Raw genomic sequence first — 18,439 nt, 5'->3', positions numbered from 1 at the left:
CGGTCGACGTCACCGGCCTTCTAGCCATCGCCGATCCACTTTTCATTTTGCATTTCTTTTGTCTTTGTCTTACACACCTGGTTTCAATTCCCCAATTACCTGTTCATTATTCAACCCTCTGTTCCCCGTGTTTGTTTGTTTGAGTGATTGTTTGATGTATTTCGGTCCTGTGTGTGGGCTTTGTATTTACTTAATGTATTGTGATTATTTGAGTAATATTACTTTTATTACTCATCTCTGCTGTCCTGCGCCTGACTCCTCTGCACCAGCTACACACAGAAGCCTTACAGTTGTGATGCAAAAATACTAGTGAAATGCATAGCACTAAGAATTAAAAGGGTTTTACCAGGTATTGTTCATCCTGATTAGACAGGTTTTTTACATGGACGATACATTGGAGATAATATGACAACTACTAGAAATAATAGAACATCATGAAACATCTAAGAAGCCAGGCCTGGTATTTATAGCAGATTTTGAAAAGGTATTTGATAAAGTAAGACTGGATTTAATTTATAAATGCCTGGAATTTTTTCAATTTCGGTGATTCTCTTATAAAATGGGTAAAAATAATGTATAGCAACCCCAGGTGTAAAATAGTAAATAACGGCTACTTCTCAGAGTTTTGAATTGTCAAGAGGAGTTAAACAAGGGTGTCCGCTGTCACAATATCTATTCGTTATGGCCATCAAAATGGACATTGTAGGTTTCGGGATATTCAATAATAATAAAAAAAAAAAGGATTTGCCAGTAGATTGTCGACTTGATTCATGATGATCAGTCCAATCAAAGCTACTGTAGATAACGTGATTTGACATCATTTTATCTGTGGCCAATGACCTTGAGCCTTCTTGGATGGGCACTTCTAATGTAAGTCTATGGCAGCACCCCTAGGGCTAAAATTTTCGAGCTCTACCCTTAGACTTGGCGGTGATTTAGTGTCCCCATGAGTGACAGAACACTGAGCCAATCACGGCGCATTGCCCCACCACCACACTGAAACACTTGCATTTTGGAGCTCCCTTACTTGAGAACACAAAAAAGGGTCCATGTTTGTATGCGGCTTTATTGACTCAATTCTATATATTTTTTGACATTGTTTGCAAACTGATATGTGACTGGTATTAATTCCAAAATAACATGTAAAACAGGCAAGCCCCCCCTCCCTTTTTTTCACTCTAAAGCTATGAGATCAGTGTACTCATGTTGGTTCAGTATAAATCACAGATCTGCACTTTTGTACTGGCACTTTAACTCTCTGCTGACTGACTAATTCATGTCCAAATAACAGAACAATGAATTAACAAATTTAGCTTAGTCTTTGTTTGACACCAGTGTGAAATAAAACACCATTCCATACCAGACTTGTACTCTTGGCTTGCACTATAATTTAGGTGCATAATTCCTACTAGCATAAGCAGGTGATTTGGTAAGATGCTAACTCCTTCAAATAAACAATAGAAACAATGTGACCAGTAGAAGGGGTGTTAATTAACTGACTGGCATACCTGTAAATGACCTACATTCCCATAATGATGATGAGCAGGCTGCAGACTTTACATTTAAATCAGCCCAAGGCCAGCCTCATGTATCAAAACATGCATCAGGTCAAGCGTTTTGGCTAGACAACAATTATTATTTTTTTTTTTGAGGCAGTACCCAAGTATGCCGATGCTGCTATAGGTTGTATAACCCCAATTATGCCTATAGCCTATCAACAGTTATCAGGATCTAGTGAATAGACTGGACCCTGCTTTTATGGGCATTGCTTTTCCTGTACAGTGCAATTTGTTTGTGAAATACAACAGAAATACATGAATACTTTTCTTAAACTCTACATTTCAAAATTGCACCCTTAAACAAAAGCACCAGTAAATTAACAATCATACCAGCAAAATAATGATTTATTTTTCTATATTGTCATTGTACATTTTTTACCAGTAGGCTATTATGTTCTTTACATTAATTCACTTAAGCTCCAACCATTTTTCAATGTGCTCGACCTTATAGGATTTTTAAAATCTTAATTAAAGTAGTAATTATCTTTAGTTATGTAGTAAACTATTTTTATGCACTATGCAAAGCTGCTGTTGGTGACGCTCAGCAGTCTTGAATAAAATGGGAAAAAGTACTTCCGGGTCACGGAAATTCTGAAAATTATAAAATAAAAGTCCCCCACATAATAGTAGAAGTGTAATTACCTTTTATTTATTCATGATATATGAAACATGATTGTCCATATTTTTCATATTTAAGTGACATTTGCATTAAATGTTGGTTTCAAAATACGGTCAAATAAATCCCCCCTGATACAATATATTGTAAAATACATATGGGCTTATAGAGAGAACTATTCGAGGTGCCGACGTAAAAGAGGTTGGGATTACTTAGTAGGGTCTGTAGAATATATATACGGTGTTATTTAATGGTGGACTCTGGTCTAAATACTCAGCAACACTTTCTACTCCACCCACTCCATAGCCCCCAATGCAAGAGTAGAATGTGTTGCTGACTATTTAGACCAGAGACCTCCATTAAATAGCACCATATATACACTCCGTGTACATGACATGACTGGGTGTATATGACATAGAATGACCAGGTGAAAGCTATGATCCCTTGCTGCTGTCACTTCTTAAATTCATTTCAATCAGTGTAGATGAATGAAGGAGAGGAGACGGGTAAAAATATATATTTTTAAGCTTTGAGAAAATGTAGATATGGATTGTGTATGTGTGCCATTCAGAGGGTGAATGGGCAAGACAAAATATTTAAGTCCCTTTGAACAGGGTATGGTAGTAGGTGCCAGTTTCCCATGTATATCAATAATAGTGCAGCACCCAAAGGACATTCAGCCAACTTAACACAACTGTTAGAAGCATTGAAGTCAACATAGGCCAGCATCCCTGTGGAACACTTTTGACACCTTGTAGATTCCATTGAAACTGTTCTGAAGGCAAAAGGGGAGGGTGCAACTCAACATTAGGAAGGTGTTCTTAATGTTTTGTAAACTCAGTGTAGATTCTAAAGACCCTACTCTGTACTGGTGGTAATTTCCAGTGGTGGAAATATTACAGTAAATTACCTCAAATAATTGCTGAGACGGTTGGCTTAGATCGAAGGAAGCCAAGGAAACTAAGGCCAATTTTAATTAAGCAATAATGCCAGAGGGGTGTGGTATATGGTCAATATACCATGACTAATTCTGTGTTCATAACTAAGTGGGAGGTGGGAATTTACCAGTTGTAAAGTCGTAAAGATCAGTTGGATGCATTCACGTGCTTTGAACTCGTTGAGAAAGGCAGATTGCCTAATGGTCAACAAGCTGTGTAAACTATAAAGTACATCTATCATGCTTGTAAACAAATTATAGTGTTGAAAACCCATATTAATAGATTGCTTTTTATAAATAATGTTTTGCATTTACCAGCCCAGAATGCTAGTACCGAGGTAATTTCCTTAGTAGTTTATGTCAGAGGTCAGCATGTGGGGGAAGTGGGAACTCATGATGATAGACTAGTAATTATCAGTAGTTACCAGCTCAAATTGATTTTCTCCAGTCGTATATGGTAAATTCCCACTTGGTTACGAACGCAACATAAGGACTGTTCTTAAGCACGATACAAAGAGTGCTGGGGTATATTGGTGATATACCACAAACCTCCAAGGTGTGTTATTGCTATTATAAACTGGTTACCAACGTAATTAGAGCAGTAAAAAGAAATGTTTTGACATAACCGTGGTATATGGTCTGATATACCACGACTGTCAGCTAATCAGCATTCAGGGCTCGAACCACCCAGTTTATAATACTATATAACAACCAAGTAAGTAAAAAGTCAACATACACTATATATATATAGTGTGTGTGGACACTCCTTCAAATTATCATCTATTTCAGCCACACCCGTTGCTGACAGGTGTATAAAATCGAGCATACAGCCATGTGATCTCCATAGACAAACATTGGCAGTAGAATGGCCTTACTGAAGAACTCAGTGACTTTCAACGAGGCACCGTCATAGGATGCCACCTTTCCAACAAGTCAGTTCATCAAATATCTGCCCTGCTAGTTTCCCCGGTCAACTCTAAGTTCTAAGTAACTCTCAGTTATTGTGAAATGGAGACGTCTAGGAGCAACAACGGCTCAGCCGCAAAGTGGTAGGCCACACAAGCTCACAGAACGGGACCGCTGAGTGCTGAAGCGTGCAAAAAAATTGTCTGTCCTCAGCTGCAACACTCACTACCGAGTTCCAAACTGCCTCTGGAAGGCCCTTTCCCGTTTCAGCATGACAATGCCCCCGTGGACCAAGCGAGATCCACACAGAAATGGTTTGTCGAAGAACTTGACTGACCTGCACAGAGCCCTCGCCTCAACCATATCAAACACCTTTGGGATAAATTGGAACGCCAACTGCGAGTCAGCCCTAATCGCCCAACATCAGTGCTCGACCTCACTAATGGTCTTGTGGCTGAATGGAAGCAAGATCCTGCAGCAATGTTCCAACATCTAGTGGAAAGCCTTCCCAGAACAGTGGAGGCTGTTATAACAGCAAAGGGTGGGGGGGATCAACTCCATATTAATGCCCATGATTTTGGAATGAGATGTTGGATGAGCAGGTGTCCACATACTTTTGGCCACGTAGTGTATCAAAAGGACAACATGGTTCAAAATGTATTAACAGATTTGATCACATTGTTTCAGTACATAAAGGAACAGGTACCACCTGATTATGCCCAATAACATTAGGTGTTATAAATATATGATAAAAAAGAGGGTATAGAATATAGACAAAGTTACACTTCAATAAAATGACTGTTTTGGCTATGCCTGCACACCAAACAACAAGTCTGTATCAGAGATGGTGAGCATACTCAGATGCTCAACTGAGACACTTCGCATGATAATTATAATTCAGTATGTCAGCTTAAGAATAGTTCCCAGATATCCCCTGTGTACATCTCAAGCCACACTGCTATGATTTCTCCCCTTTGTGGACACTCCTATGTCTGATCAGGTTAGTCAGGAAGGAGAAGCTCTTGTAACATAGTTTGCACTTAAAGGGCCTCTCATTGGTGTGAACTGTCTGGTGCCTCTTCACATAGTTTGCCTCAGCGAAGCGCTTTCCACAGGTGGGGCAGGCGTACGGCTTGTCGGCGTCCGACCTAATGCTCGGCCTCCCACGTTGTGACTCAATGACACCAGAGGAGGTAGAAGCAGGAGCCACCACCCTCAAGTGGTTAGAATTTGAGCTCCCTCCTTGACCTCTAGCCATTGTTTGGGTGTTGGGATTGTGTGCTGTGTTATAGGCTAGGTAACTCTCGTGGTGAATGCCAATCCTGACCCGGTCTGTACTGGTGGGGTAACCATGAGGTAGATGAGGAAGGCTAGACCCAGGCCCAGGCTTTCTATGAACCCAGTCACCAGGCATTAGACAAGACCCTGAAGGAGAAGACAGACTTCCTGTTAGACTCCCACCAGATGGGTCTCCCACCACTCTCTGTGAAGGCTGAAGCCCAGGGTGACCTGCTCTGTTTATCATGGATACTGTGGTGTTTGTATCATAGGAACAGGAGGGTCTATCTCTTTCAGCCCCAGGCCCTGCTCCATCCCTGCACTGAGAATGTGAAGAGAAGGGTCTGGGCTGCAGACTGGATCCCTGGCTGGAGCCTCTGTCTCTCTGATGACCACCAGGACTGAGGTTGTTCAGTCCACCTGTCCACTGGTTGTGTTCTGCGTGGTGCTGGAGTCTCTGTCCCTCGTGGTTGGGTCCTGGTTCCGACTCGGGAAGGAAGAGCGACGGCTCCTGATTCAGGGTTCTGATCCGGGGCCAGGGTTTGTGACCAGGTGCTTCAGAGGTCCAGTCTCTCCCGTCAGCAACACCGGATATCAGCAGGTCTTCATGGACTGCAGACTGTAAACACACATTGAACAGAAAAGCATAAAGCTTTATATAAGAAACTCTTTGCTGTACACACAGAAACATGACTTTATAAAATGTTAACCACAGTCAAACACATCTCTAACACTGTGATTCAAGTACCTAACAATATGGAGCCATTGGAGTGTATTATAAAAACCTTTCCATGTGTTGATTCAAGAATTAAATATGTTTTGGTTCGACTAAGAATGATGATACAATGATAACAAGGGGGTCAGCAGTCATTTTTGTATTTCATTTCAATAAAATGGTTATACACTCACATAACCTGAAGTAAAGTACTTTTATTGCACAAAACGATATGTGACAAGTACAATACCTTTTCTCACTATGGTTACCCTTTCGGTAAATCTGGTACCCCCGATTTGATAAAATGTATTTTAGAATACATTGGAAAAGGTTCAACATTACACACAGTTCACTAGTTTATGTGAAGTAAACATGAATTAAGGCACAATCATTTCATCATTATAAAACACCTGTATCAAACTACAAGACATAGTTGTCACTTCATCAGTGACTCATTTTTACAGACACCAACAATCACCATATCTACTCTGCCTCATCATACTCATTCTTTCCTCAGTTCACCTCATCCAGTTCCCTAGAACATTCAAAACCAACAGAATTAACATCAAACTAACACTACATTACATGTCACTACACTCTATACATGGGCCCTGTGCGTTTTCTACTGGTGTATCCAGAGGTAGCTCCTCTCTGAGAATCTCTTCTTGCAATGCGAACAGGCGTACAGGCTCTCTCCCGTGTGGACCTTCAGGTGCATCTTCAGCTGGTCCTGGCATGAGAACCTCTTCTCAAACTGGGGTCAGCTGTAGGATTTCTCCCCTGTGTGGACCCTCTGGTGCCTCTTCAGGTGGTGCTGGTAGGAGAACCTCTTCTCACACTGGTGGCAATCAAAAGATTTCTCCCCTGTGTGAATCCTCTGGTGGATCTCCACCTGTTTGAGGTAATTGAAGGCTTTCCCACAGAATGAACACGGGAAGTGCTTCTCTTTGCCACCAGATCTACTGATAACGTCACTACTACTGTCATTTGTCAATGGGATTGTGTAGCCATTTACTGTTGAGGCACTGGCATTGTGTGAGGTCTTGTTTAACATTAGGATGGTGTGAGGAGGATGAAGTCCAGGGAGTGTTTGTGTTGTCGCAGGGTCCATGTTCCAGGTGTTAGATCCTATAGAAGGCAGGCTGAAGGCAGCACCTGTTAGGAGGTTAACCTGAGGCACCATCAGTCTCTCTGAATCACAACTATAGGAGCAGGACGGATCATCGCTGTCTGTCTGTTCTCTTCAGCCGCATACGGACACCTCCGTTTCCCCGTGGACCGAATCTACACCTTTCTCTGGTCACAGCCAGCCTGTTGTCATGGAGACTAAGTTCAGTTGTTTTGTGTTCGACTGTTTGTTTCTGTTTGTGGTTAACAATGTTGTTCCCCAGCCCATAGTTGAGGAAGATGTCCCATCCACTGACCTCCACTATGTCACCTCTGGTCCTGGCCTGCTCAGTGATGTTGCCCTTGGCTGCACTGGTCTGGGAATCCAAGATGTTCACCCAGTCTCCTCTGTTAGCCTCCAGCCAACCACCTGCAGGAAGAGGTTACAAAATAGACTTTACAAACATCAAAACTCTACCTATGAATTACCAATTACCTGGTGAAGTTCATACATTGTGTTTTTGTATGTAAATATAAGTTGTATTGATTTCATTTTGTGAATGAAGAAATGATAACCAGGTGCATCACTATTCCCATTAAAGATCTATTACCGTATGTAGGCTATATGTATTTCTCCCTTACCTTGCTCCCCCATCTTTAGTCCACTCAGCAGATCAATGCTGTCTGGTTCATCCTCAATTGTCTCCTCTTTGACTATCAGCAGATCAGGCTTCCCATCCTCCATGTCTACTGACTGTAAGAGATACAGAGTGAGAGGATGTTGAATCAAGAAATCTGATATGAGTACCCTGCTATGGAACATCTTCTGATTGGGTAATGAGGGATTGCTATGAGTACTATGCAAACATGTTAGTTGATTTTATACTATGCAAACATGCTGATCGAATATCTTTCCATATAATCTTAATCATTATGATTTAAAAAGCAAACCTGATCCTAGATCAGCACTCCAACTCTGAGAGGCTTTGTGGATACGGACCTGAACTAAAACCATTCAGACCGTAGTTCAGTGGGCTCACCTCAGTGAGACTGTATGTGGGCCTGTGCTGCTCAGCTGGTTCCTCTGTGGGTTCAGGAGGTGTAATCTGGTTGTCCTCAATGACCATGGTCCCCTCAGGGTTTCCCAGACCCTCCTCCTTCATCATCAGCACCTCTGGACCCTCCTCCTCCTGGAAGAGACGGGTGATACAGATTACACAGACATACACTCCCTCAGGTATGTACACACAGATAATAAACACACTTTTAACATGGAGTGTTTACCCATCCCCACTATGTTTGAGTCCTATACTGTAGTTACAGAATGACTTCAACGTTGTTAAACCCATCATAATGGGCATAAATATGTTGTAGTTCAAATTTGTCCGTTAAAAGTCAAGTCATCATCAGTCAAACCCGACTAAACTATTTTGACATGTACAGTCGGTGTTTGTTAGTGTGTGGGTATGTGTAAGTATATTTACTAAGTGTATATTGGTTATAAAGTGCTGTTTGGTGTATACAGAACAGGGTGAGATCAGATGTGATGTATACTAAAGAGAGTCTCAATGAAAGTCTTAGAATGAAAAGTCCCATTGTGTTTATTAAACATCCATATCAAAATCCCACATACATGTATGTCTCAAACAATAAATCTGCATGAACTTGATAAACTGCATACATTTTCTCATTAAAAGTGTCTTGGGGAAAAAAAAGAAAGTAGCTGAACAGAAGTAATGAAACAGGCATTTGTGAACATCATATAGGCAGTACAATACAAACACAATATGTAAGAGACAAAAATATAAAACGCACCATGCAACTATTTCAAAGATTTCACTGAGTTACAGTTCATAAGGAAAATCAGTCAATTGAAATACATTTATTAGGCCCTAATCTATGGATTTCAAATGAATGGCCTGTCTCAGATGATCCCGCAGGTGAATTAGACGGATGTGGAGGTCCTGGGCTGGCGTGGTTACACATTGTTGTGAGGCCAGTTGTACTGTCAAATTCTCTAAAACGACATTCGAGACAGCTTATGGTAGAGAAATGAACATTAAATTATCTGGCAACAGCTCGGGTGGACATTCCTGCAATCAGCATGCCAATTGCATGCTACCTCAACGTGGGACATCTGTGGCATTGTGTTGTGTGACAAAACTGCACAGATTAGAGTGGCCTTTTATTGTCCCCAGCACAAGGTGCACATGTGTAATGATCATGCTATTTAATCAGCTTCTTGATATGCCACACCTGCCAAGTGGGTGGATTATCTTGGCAAAGGAGAAATGCCCACTAACAGGGATGTAAACAAATGTGTGCACAAAATTTCAGCTCATAAAACATAAACCAACACTTTATACGTTGCGTTTATATTTTTGTTCAGTATATATGCCTTGTATCACACAATGTCTGGATGCAATATTTTACCCAGGAATATCCAACACTGAAATCTGTTACTCTCATTATTCCAAATGCAGCTGTGGATATTTTCTGCTGACAACAATGACAATTAATCTCTGTCTTTACTGCAGGGTTTGAACTAAATGTCAAAAGCTATTGAGTGGGATGGTTGCTTTCCATTTTATGGAGTGGAAAGGTTTTTCTGCTGGTGCATCCTGAGGAAGCTCCTCTCTGAGAACATCTTTCCGCAATGAGTACAGGCAAACAGCCTCTCTCACGTGTGGACCTTTAGGTGCATCTTCAGCTGGTGTTGGCGGGAGAACTTCTTCTCACACTGGGGGCAGCTGTATGATTTCTCCCCTGTGTGGACCCTCTGGTGCCTCTTCAGGTTGCCAGCCTGGGCGAAGCGCATATGACAGTGGGTACAGCTGAATAATTTCTCCCCTGTGTGGACCCTCTGGTGCCTCTTCAGGCTGCCAGCCTCAGCGAAGTGCATGTGACACTGGGTACAGCTGAAGGGCTTCTCTCCTGTGTGAACCCTCTGGTGGATCTTTAGGTTGCCAGCCTGGGCAAAGTGCATGTGACACTGGGTACAGCTGAAGGGTTTCTTCCCTGTGTGGACCCTCTGGTGGATCTCCAAATTCTGGGGGCAGCTGAAGCCTTTGTTACAGAACATGCAGAGGAACAGTTTCTCTTTACTATTGCCTGATGTTGCTCCCCCTCCCTGAGTCTGGGCTCTAGCCTCGTCATTTGAGTTCAATACCTGATCTAAAAGTACATCAGAAGATGCCATCGACGTTGACACTGAGTCGCGATCCCAGAACCTGTGTAAAGGGGAGTGGGTCACAAAATTTGTATTGGTCTCTAAGCATCCCCTGTAATCTAAGAAATCTCTGCCCTGGGAGTGTCCATCTCCTAGGTGACGATCTGCATTCAATGTGGGAGGAGCGTCGCCCTCCACTTTCACAGTCACCTCATCCACCACTATAACCTCCCCTTTCTTATCTAGGCACCCTTCAGAGTATACACTACTACTGTACCGGTTCCAGTCCCCTCTAGACAGATCAGCCTGGGTCTCTAAACCAAAGGGCATGTTTTCAGGGTCCATCTCTGTAGCGTAAGAACAAGACGGATCATCACCGGCAGTTTCTAACGAGTCACCATCACCATCTCCATGGGAATGAACCACCCTCTGCCTTTGGTGAAATACCGGTAAGTATTCCGAGGCAGGAGCAGGAGGACAGACCAGTTTCTCTGGGTCTGATCTGTGGTCAGATCCTGTGTGTAAGAGACTCTGTGTTACAGTTAAAGTCTCTGACTTGATGATGGCGTTTGGAGTTCCACTGACCTCCGTGATGCTGGGTTGAGTCTTGGCCTGGGGCGTGGAGGCAGTTGCGATGTCCTCCTTTGCTACAGGGGGCGCCACTCCAGCCGTTGCTTCAGTCTGGATGTCTCTACTGTCCCGTGGGTCCTCCTCTCCTTCTGCCCTCTCATGCTTGACCCCAGGACCTGGAGCCTCTGCATCTGCTGACTGACACAAAAAGAGAGGAGGTTACTGAATTCAATAACAATGTCGTAGGGAAGTCTCACAAGTTGGGTTGTTGCGGTGACCGTATTACTGCCACACCGGCGGTCACAAGTCACAAAGGCAGTCAAATAGGGCTTCTCCAAGCTCTGATGCTGCTGATGGTCTTTAGTAGCCTACTAAACTTGCTAACTGCCTGGTACTCAGCACTCTATTGTCCCTCTAATCACTCTGACATCAATGCAAATGTAATCAAAAATCTAATCAAATACTTCATGAGAACCCATGAGCTCATGTTGTGCAACATTTCCATAAAATTGTGAAATTGTGTGAAATAAAACAGAGTGATGGCCTCTTTTTAATAGAGGAGGATCCCATCAGCTTTCTATAGGCTAGGCCTACAATATTTACTTCTCAACTTTCCTAATATTAGGCACATTGCTTATCTTTACAACAGCCTACCTTGCTAGCATGAAAATTAACCAAGGGAAAAGCACTATTTAAGTGCATAGATGACATGTATTTTTTCAGCTGCCCCCGTTTCGAGACAGGTGCATGATAATGGTCCATTCTAAATCAAAACAAATTTCACACATACAGTACCTTCAGAAAGTATTCAGACCCCTTGACATTTTCCACATTTTGTTAGGTTACAAGACTTATTCTAAAATTGATTAAATAGTTTCCCCCCCTCATCAATCTATACACAACAGACCCATAATGACAAATCAAAAACAGGTTTAGAATTGATTTTTTTAAACTTTTTTTTTTAAATATCACATTTACATATGTATTCAGACCCTTTACTCTGTACTTTGTTGAAGCACCTTTAGCATCGATTACTGCCTCAAGTCTTCTTGGGTATGAAGCTACAAGCTTGGCACACCTGTATTTGAGTCTCTCCCATTCTTCTCTGCAGATCCTCTTAAGCTCTGTCAGGTTGGATGGGGAGCGTTGCTGGACAGCTATTTTCAGGTCTCTCCAGAGATGTTTGATCGGGTTCAAGTCCGGGCTCTGGCTTGGCCACTCAAGAATATTCAGAGACTGGTCCCGAAGTCACTCCTGTGTTGTCTTGGTTGTGTGCTTAAGGTTGTTGTCCTGTTGGAAGGTGAAACTTCGCCCCAGTCTGAGGTCCTGAGCACTCTGTAGCAGGTTTTCATTAAGGATCTCTGTACTTTGCTCCGTTCATCTTTGCCTTGATCCTGACTAGTCTCTCAGTCCCTGGCGCTGAAACACACCCCATTCTTCACCATAGGGATGGTGCCCGCTTTCTTCCAGATGTGACGCTTGGCATTCAGGCCAAAGAGTTCAATCTTGGTTTCATCTGATCAGAAAATCTTGTTTCTCATGGTCTGCGAGTCTTTAGATGCCTTTTGGCAAACTCCAAGCGGGCTGTGAAGAAATACCCTAAGTTATTCAACATTTTAAGCTAAACGTTCTGATCTGTTGCATCAGCCACATAATGTAAAACAGTTTTTTTTAATGCTAACTAACAATTTTTTCAGAATGGCACAAATTCCCTGATATCAGGGTACTCATGTCAACATGTTTGCTTTCAGAGCATATTTGATCCCAAATTATAAGGGGGAGCATAAAGGTGGTTGTATTAATTTGGGATCTATCGTATCCCACAACTGTCCCAGACTATGTTTGGAATATTTATTTCTCGCACAGAATATAATAGGTCAACGTTTGTACTATTGGTGATAGTAGATTGACATAGGCTAGTGCTTTTGCTGTTCGTTTGGCCTATTTATCTTGTTGGCTGACGAAAAGTAAATGTGGACAGTTCTTCCAAAATCTTTAACATGCACCTCGGAATTGGATAAGAACGCACACAGTTGCGTCCCCGATGTGTGAGTCTTCATTTGTAGTCTGTGACAAAGATACGATCACGTGATGGAGAGCCATGTGAGTGAGAGGTGCTGTGGAGTGAGGCAAAGGGCACAACGCAGCACTTCGGGCCAAGGGGACAACGGCCTCAAAATATATGGATTTTTTTAGGGTGCATTACGGGCACACAAAGGGGATGCCGCCGGGAAATTCGAGGCATTATCAAGTGCTTGTCAAATTGTGAATGAGAGACTGAAAGTGTGTAATGCACAAAAAACTAAGCAGAGCTCATGCCTTTCAAGTGACTTAAAAAAAAAAAAAATCAATAGTCACATCATGAAGCCTTACAATGTATTAAAAATCAAAACATACAGCCCAATGTTTGTAGAACAACTAAAGGGACATTAATAACTCTAAATTAAGCATATAGGAGTACCTATTTATTTGTTAACGTCAATCGCCGTGAGGGACAGTTATTTGCTTGACAATCACCCGCTGGCGAAATTTCTCCACAGCCCTACTCAAGCTCCCGTATGCAGATAAATAAGGACGTACTTGTAAGCAAAATTAATAGCTGTCGACATGGAGCAGCTGCACCCCCACTTTCAAAATAGGGGTGCAAACGGATGTTTGTGCACACCCACTTTTTTAGCTCTGTGACCTTCAACGTGACACCATCATAGGATGCCCCCTTTCCCACAAGTCAGTTTGTCAAATTTCTGCCCTGCTGCCCCAGTCAACTGTAAATCCTGATATTGTGACATGGAAACGTCTAGGAGCAACAACTGCTCAGCCGCGAAGTGGTAGGCCACACAAGCTCACAGAACAGGACCGCCGAGTGCTGAAGCTCGTAGCGCATAAAAATCATCTGTCCTCGGTTCCAACACTCACTACTGAGTTCCAAACTGCCTCTGGATGCAACGTGAGCACAATAACTGTTTGTCAGGAGCTTAATGAAATGGGTTTCCATGGCCGAGCAGCTGCACACAAGCCTAAGATCCCCATGCACAATGCCAAGCGTCGGCTGGAGTGGTGTAAAGCTCACGGCCATTGGACTCTGGAGCAGTGGAAACTCGTTCTCTGGAGTGATGAATCATGCTTCACCATCTGGTGGATGAATCTGTGTTTGGCAGATGCCAGGAGAATGGTGGAGGAGGAATAAAGGGGTGGGGCTGTTTTTCATGGTTCGGGCTAGGCCCCTTAGTTCCAGTAAAGGGAAATCTTAACCCTACAGCATACAATGACATTCTAGATGATTCTGTGCCTCCAGCTTTGTGGCAACAATTTGGGAAATGCCCTTTCCTGTTTCAGCAGGACAATGGCCCGTGCACAAAGTGAGGTCCAAAAAGAAATGGTTTGTTGAGATCTGTGTGGAAGAACTTGACTGGCCTGCAGAGAGCCCTAACCTCAACCCCATCTAACACATTTAGGATGAATTACAACGCCAACTACGAGCCAGGCCTAATCGCCAAACATCAGTGTCTGATTTTACTAATAATCATGGCTGAATGGAAGCAAGTCACCGTAGCAATGTTCCAACATCTAGTGGAAAGCCTTCCTAGAAGAGTGGAGGCTGTTATAGATGCAAAGGGGGGGACCAACTCCATATTAATGCCCATGATTTTGGAATGAGATGTTCGACAAGTAGGTGTCCACATACCTTTGGTCATGTAGTTCATGTCCATGTTAAATATGATATAATAGCTAACAGATTGCATTTTGCACCCCCTCCTCCCATCGCCTCAAGATGAATTGTTTTGACCACTAAAGTTTTGCTTCTCTCCGGCGTGACACGGTTTTGGTTCAGTGCAGTTAGAAAGCACTAGTTGCACCACTGGTGTTTAACATGAAAAGGTACCTGCAATATAAATGTATTATCTATTTTGTTGTATCATTGTTAGAGTACAAAGATTTTTGTTCAAAATGTGGTTTTATTAAGAACCAAAACGCAATAACATTATGTATGCAGTCCTGTTCTTAGTTGCCAATGACTGGAACAAATTGAAAACAATCGCTGAAGCTGGAGACTTATATTTCCCTCACTAACTTTAAACATCAGCTAACCGATCGCTGCAGCTGTACTTAACCCATCTATAAATAGCCCACCCAATCTACCTACCTCATCCCCATATTGTTTTTATTTACTTTTCTGCTCTTTTGCACACCAGTATTTCTACTTGCACATCATCATCTGCTCATCTATCACTCCAGTGTTAATTTGCTAAACTGTAATTACTTCGCTACTATGGCCTATTTATTGCCTTACCACCTCATGCCATTTGCACACACTGTATATAGACTCTTTTTTTTCTCTATTGTGTTATTGACTGTACACTTGCTTATTCCATGTGTAACACTGCTGTTTGTCGCACTGCTTTGCTTTTTCTAGGCCTACATAATGACAAAATATGCAGGCTGTATGTGAGTACATTTCTTTTTGTATGAAGTAGTGTTTATGAAAGAAAAGGTTGGAGACCCTTCCTCTGGGTCAAACTGTTGAAATATGACCCATATTACCGGAGCTAAATTTTTCTTTCTATTGCAGATTCAGGGCCGCAATTTATGGACATATAGCTGACCCCCCCCCCAAAAAAGCATTTCATGATAAATTAATAATACGTTTGGAACATCATTTTTTATGTGAAAATAATGAATGACCAAATGTAAACGCAAATCTCTAGTTTGCATTTTCAAGTTGACAGTTCTTGTTCAATGCCCTACCAGATAACACTGCCATATTGAGAAAGAACATTGTTAAAAGATCAGTTAACATATGTAATTGTACTACATTATTGTGATCGCATTATTTGTGACAAAAAGAAGATGACAACTTAATGTGCATTTGAACAATGTTTTTTTATTAACCTGTAAATCCTTTTTGAGTAAAACAATATTATTCCTCCCATTTTCGATTTCATTATCAGTTTGGCCTGTCAATTGATCACTGTGGCTGGGATTGTCAGGGGAGGAGCAGAACATGTGAGAGTCACAGGCTTGTTAGGGTTTCAGACCTGTCAATTAATTATTAGGGGTGGGATTTTCAGGGAAGAGAGAAGATTAGTACTCTAGTAATTAAAACACTTTTTCAATTTAATTTATAGTGGGAAAACCTAAGACAAATTGTTGTGTTCTGTTCATAAATATGGATTCCCCCTGTTAAACAGAGTAGAATTGCAGGAAAATTGTTTTTGGGAGAGGTCCCCCAGACCCGAAAGCTTTTGCACCCCCTCTTTCAGAAAAAGTCAGGCGCCCGTGGCTGACAGGAGCCTTTCTGAAATAAACGGGCCACATTTGAGGATCTGTAATTTTTTATGTCACACTATGACACTAACCTCTATCACGATAACCTGCTGGATTAAGGCTCCACTCCCCTCATCTATAGCTAAGGGTTGGTTATCTCTCCACGCTGGCTTCACAAAGCTCCTGTGGCCTCCAGTGAGATGTCCTTCACCTGAGAGAGAGTGATTGAGGAAAAAGGGGTGGTTAAGTTAGGTACTGTCAATGCTCAACGTTATATTGCACACTAGCTATAATTGGGAAGAATGTAAGGAAACACCACAACTTTTTGATACACTATTCATTGATTGATTTACTATGTTCCATGCATCACATTATATTGAGTATAACAATAGGAAATTCAGTAAATCAAGAATCTTGTTAGATTATATTGTGTCTTTGTGCAAGAATAATTCGTTCTTAATTGACCTGCCTGGTAAAAAAAAATGTGTAAGATACACAAGTAATCAGCGGAAGTGACCAAAAACTGACCAAGACCCGATTCTAGGTAACGCATCTGAACACGTGGTGAGGGTAACACCGCAACAGTCCCCGCACTCTACAAAATCTAAATGTACCTCTTGCCATTCCTCTGTATCTGTCGAGGATCTTGACACTACTGGCGAGGACGCGCTCTCGCATTGTCCTCTCTGCGCGCTCCCGTGCCACCTTCAGTTCCAGTAGCTGTAGTTTCCTCCGTAATACCCTGTTTTCTTTCTGGCTTTGAGTTATTTCCAAACGAAACACTGCATAGTCGTCGTCTACGAGTTTACAGATCTCTGCAACGGCTGAATTCGCTAGCACCTCCATGATGGAGGCAATTTGAGTGTGAAAAACCATACAGTTAGCCATTGTTAGCAGCTACTAGCTAGCTTTACTTAAATAACATCTATCAACCAAGTCGAAAGCGAATTAAACACTATCTGGGGTAAGTATGTGATGCTGTGCAGTTACATTAGTCATATGATGAGTTCCAGGGGGTTAATACACGTCTAAATAAAAACGCTAACGTGGAAACTTCTTGGTCACAGGTCGCTTCCGTTTACACTGAAGAGAAAGGATATTATTGGTTGGCGTCATGGCTCAAAGGGTGTGGTTAAATAAATAAAAATATGCGTGTTGTAATTTGAAATAAGCTACTGCTTAAATTGGTAATTAAGTATGTTAAAAAGCATATTTGGTCTGTTGGAATGGTGTGGGCATATACCGGTCGTTAAACATGTACACAAGTAGCTCATCTAAGGAAATAGCAAGCATTTTTTTTAAACCTTTGAGATAAAGGTTTAAGGTGGGGTTTTGAAGTGCTTCTCCAATTTATTTTTTAGTCACAAATACAACTATTATGGATGTGCACGGTTATTCGAATATCCATAGTATTTGAATAGTTGTGCTAGTACAATTTTTTTTGCAAGAAAAAATACATGAATTAAAACATCTGACAATCATTTGAAACAAACTTTTTAATGTAGTTATGACCTGCGCCACGCAAAGACTAGTAGCCTTCACATGTGTAGCTTTATGTTGGAGTGGGCTACAACCAGCAACCAACAGTTGTTTACAGAATGGGGTTGAAGAGAGTGCCTCAATAAACCTACCTAGCTTAACTTCTCTAGAATACTCCAGTGAAGACAGGCACTGTTATGTGGGATGATACATACCATTGTGGCTGCAACAAGTTAGCTAGTTTTGGCTGCAGCCAAGCTGTCTTGGCTATTGTTACTGCATCTCTCTCAATTAAATTTAAGGGCTTTATTGGTATGGGAAACATGTGTTAACATTGCCAAAGCAAGTGAAGTGGATCATATACAAAAGTGAAATAAACAATAACAATTAACAGTGAACATTACACTCACAGAAGTTCCAAAATTATTAAAGACAATTCAAATGTCATTGTCTATATACAGTGTTGTAACAATGTGCAAATAGTTAAAGTAAAAAAGGGGTTAATTAACATAAATATGGGTTGTATTTACAATGGTGTTTGTTGTTCACTGGTTGCCCTTTTCTTGTGCCAACAGGTCACAAATCTTGCTCCTGTGATGGCACACTGTGGTATTTCACCCAATAGATATGGGAGTTCATCAAAATTGGGTTTATTTTCGAATTCTTTGTGGGTCTGTGTAATCTGAGGGAAATATGTGTCTCTAATATGGTCATACATTGGGCAGGAGGTTAGGAAGAGTGCAACTCTGTCATCAAGGCAAAGGGTGGCTGCTTTGAAGCATCTCAAATATAACATGTATTTTGATTTAACACTATTTTTGGTTACATGATTCCATAT

The 18,439-nt window shown here is 41.7% G+C and overlaps 2 protein-coding genes across 3 annotated transcripts; both read right to left on the bottom strand.

Moving 5' to 3' along the window:
* Window positions 1-4,646: 4,646 nt before the first annotated feature.
* Window positions 4,647-7,820, bottom strand: LOC121841800 (zinc finger protein 629-like). 2 transcript variants are annotated; one of them, XM_042311960.1, is made up of 3 exons: window positions 7,761-7,814; window positions 7,436-7,548; window positions 4,647-5,915 (listed from the first exon to the last, which is right to left on the bottom strand). In XM_042311960.1, the coding sequence occupies exons 1-3, from the start codon at window positions 7,771-7,773 to the stop codon at window positions 4,977-4,979; spliced, it is 1,065 nt and encodes a 354-aa protein (XP_042167894.1). In that variant the 5' UTR covers window positions 7,774-7,814; the 3' UTR covers window positions 4,647-4,976. The 2 variants fall into 2 exon arrangements, 1 of the variants encoding a protein (XP_042167894.1); XR_006080757.1 differs by lacking the exon at window positions 4,647-5,915 and adding an exon at window positions 5,934-7,322 and having other exon boundaries at window positions 7,761-7,820.
* A 1,597-nt stretch (window positions 7,821-9,417) lies between these two features.
* Window positions 9,418-16,783, bottom strand: LOC112232012 (zinc finger protein 436-like). Its single transcript, XM_024398807.2, has 3 exons — window positions 16,737-16,783; window positions 16,215-16,333; window positions 9,418-11,055 (listed from the first exon to the last, which is right to left on the bottom strand). Exons 1-3 carry the CDS (start codon window positions 16,744-16,746, stop codon window positions 9,799-9,801), a joined length of 1,386 nt encoding a protein of 461 aa, XP_024254575.1. The 5' UTR covers window positions 16,747-16,783; the 3' UTR covers window positions 9,418-9,798.
* Window positions 16,784-18,439: the final 1,656 nt, after the last annotated feature.

Source organism: Oncorhynchus tshawytscha, linkage group LG34 (assembly GCF_018296145.1).
Source record: "Oncorhynchus tshawytscha isolate Ot180627B linkage group LG34, Otsh_v2.0, whole genome shotgun sequence".
NCBI classification, from domain to species: domain Eukaryota; kingdom Metazoa; phylum Chordata; class Actinopteri; order Salmoniformes; family Salmonidae; genus Oncorhynchus; species Oncorhynchus tshawytscha.
This window is presented reverse-complemented; position numbering and strand designations above follow the sequence as displayed.

What these genes read in the sequence shown, in the direction of transcription:
- LOC121841800 (XM_042311960.1), bottom strand. An exon ending in CCAGAGGTGACATAGTGGAG is followed by an intron (nt 5,916 to 7,435) that starts GTCAGTGGATGG and finishes GTGTGTTTACAG; the next exon opens with TCTGCAGTCCATGAAGACCT.
- LOC112232012 (XM_024398807.2), bottom strand. An exon ending in AGCAGGTTATCGTGATAGAG is followed by an intron (nt 11,056 to 16,214) that starts GTTAGTGTCATA and finishes TTTTTGTGTCAG; the next exon opens with TCAGCAGATGCAGAGGCTCC.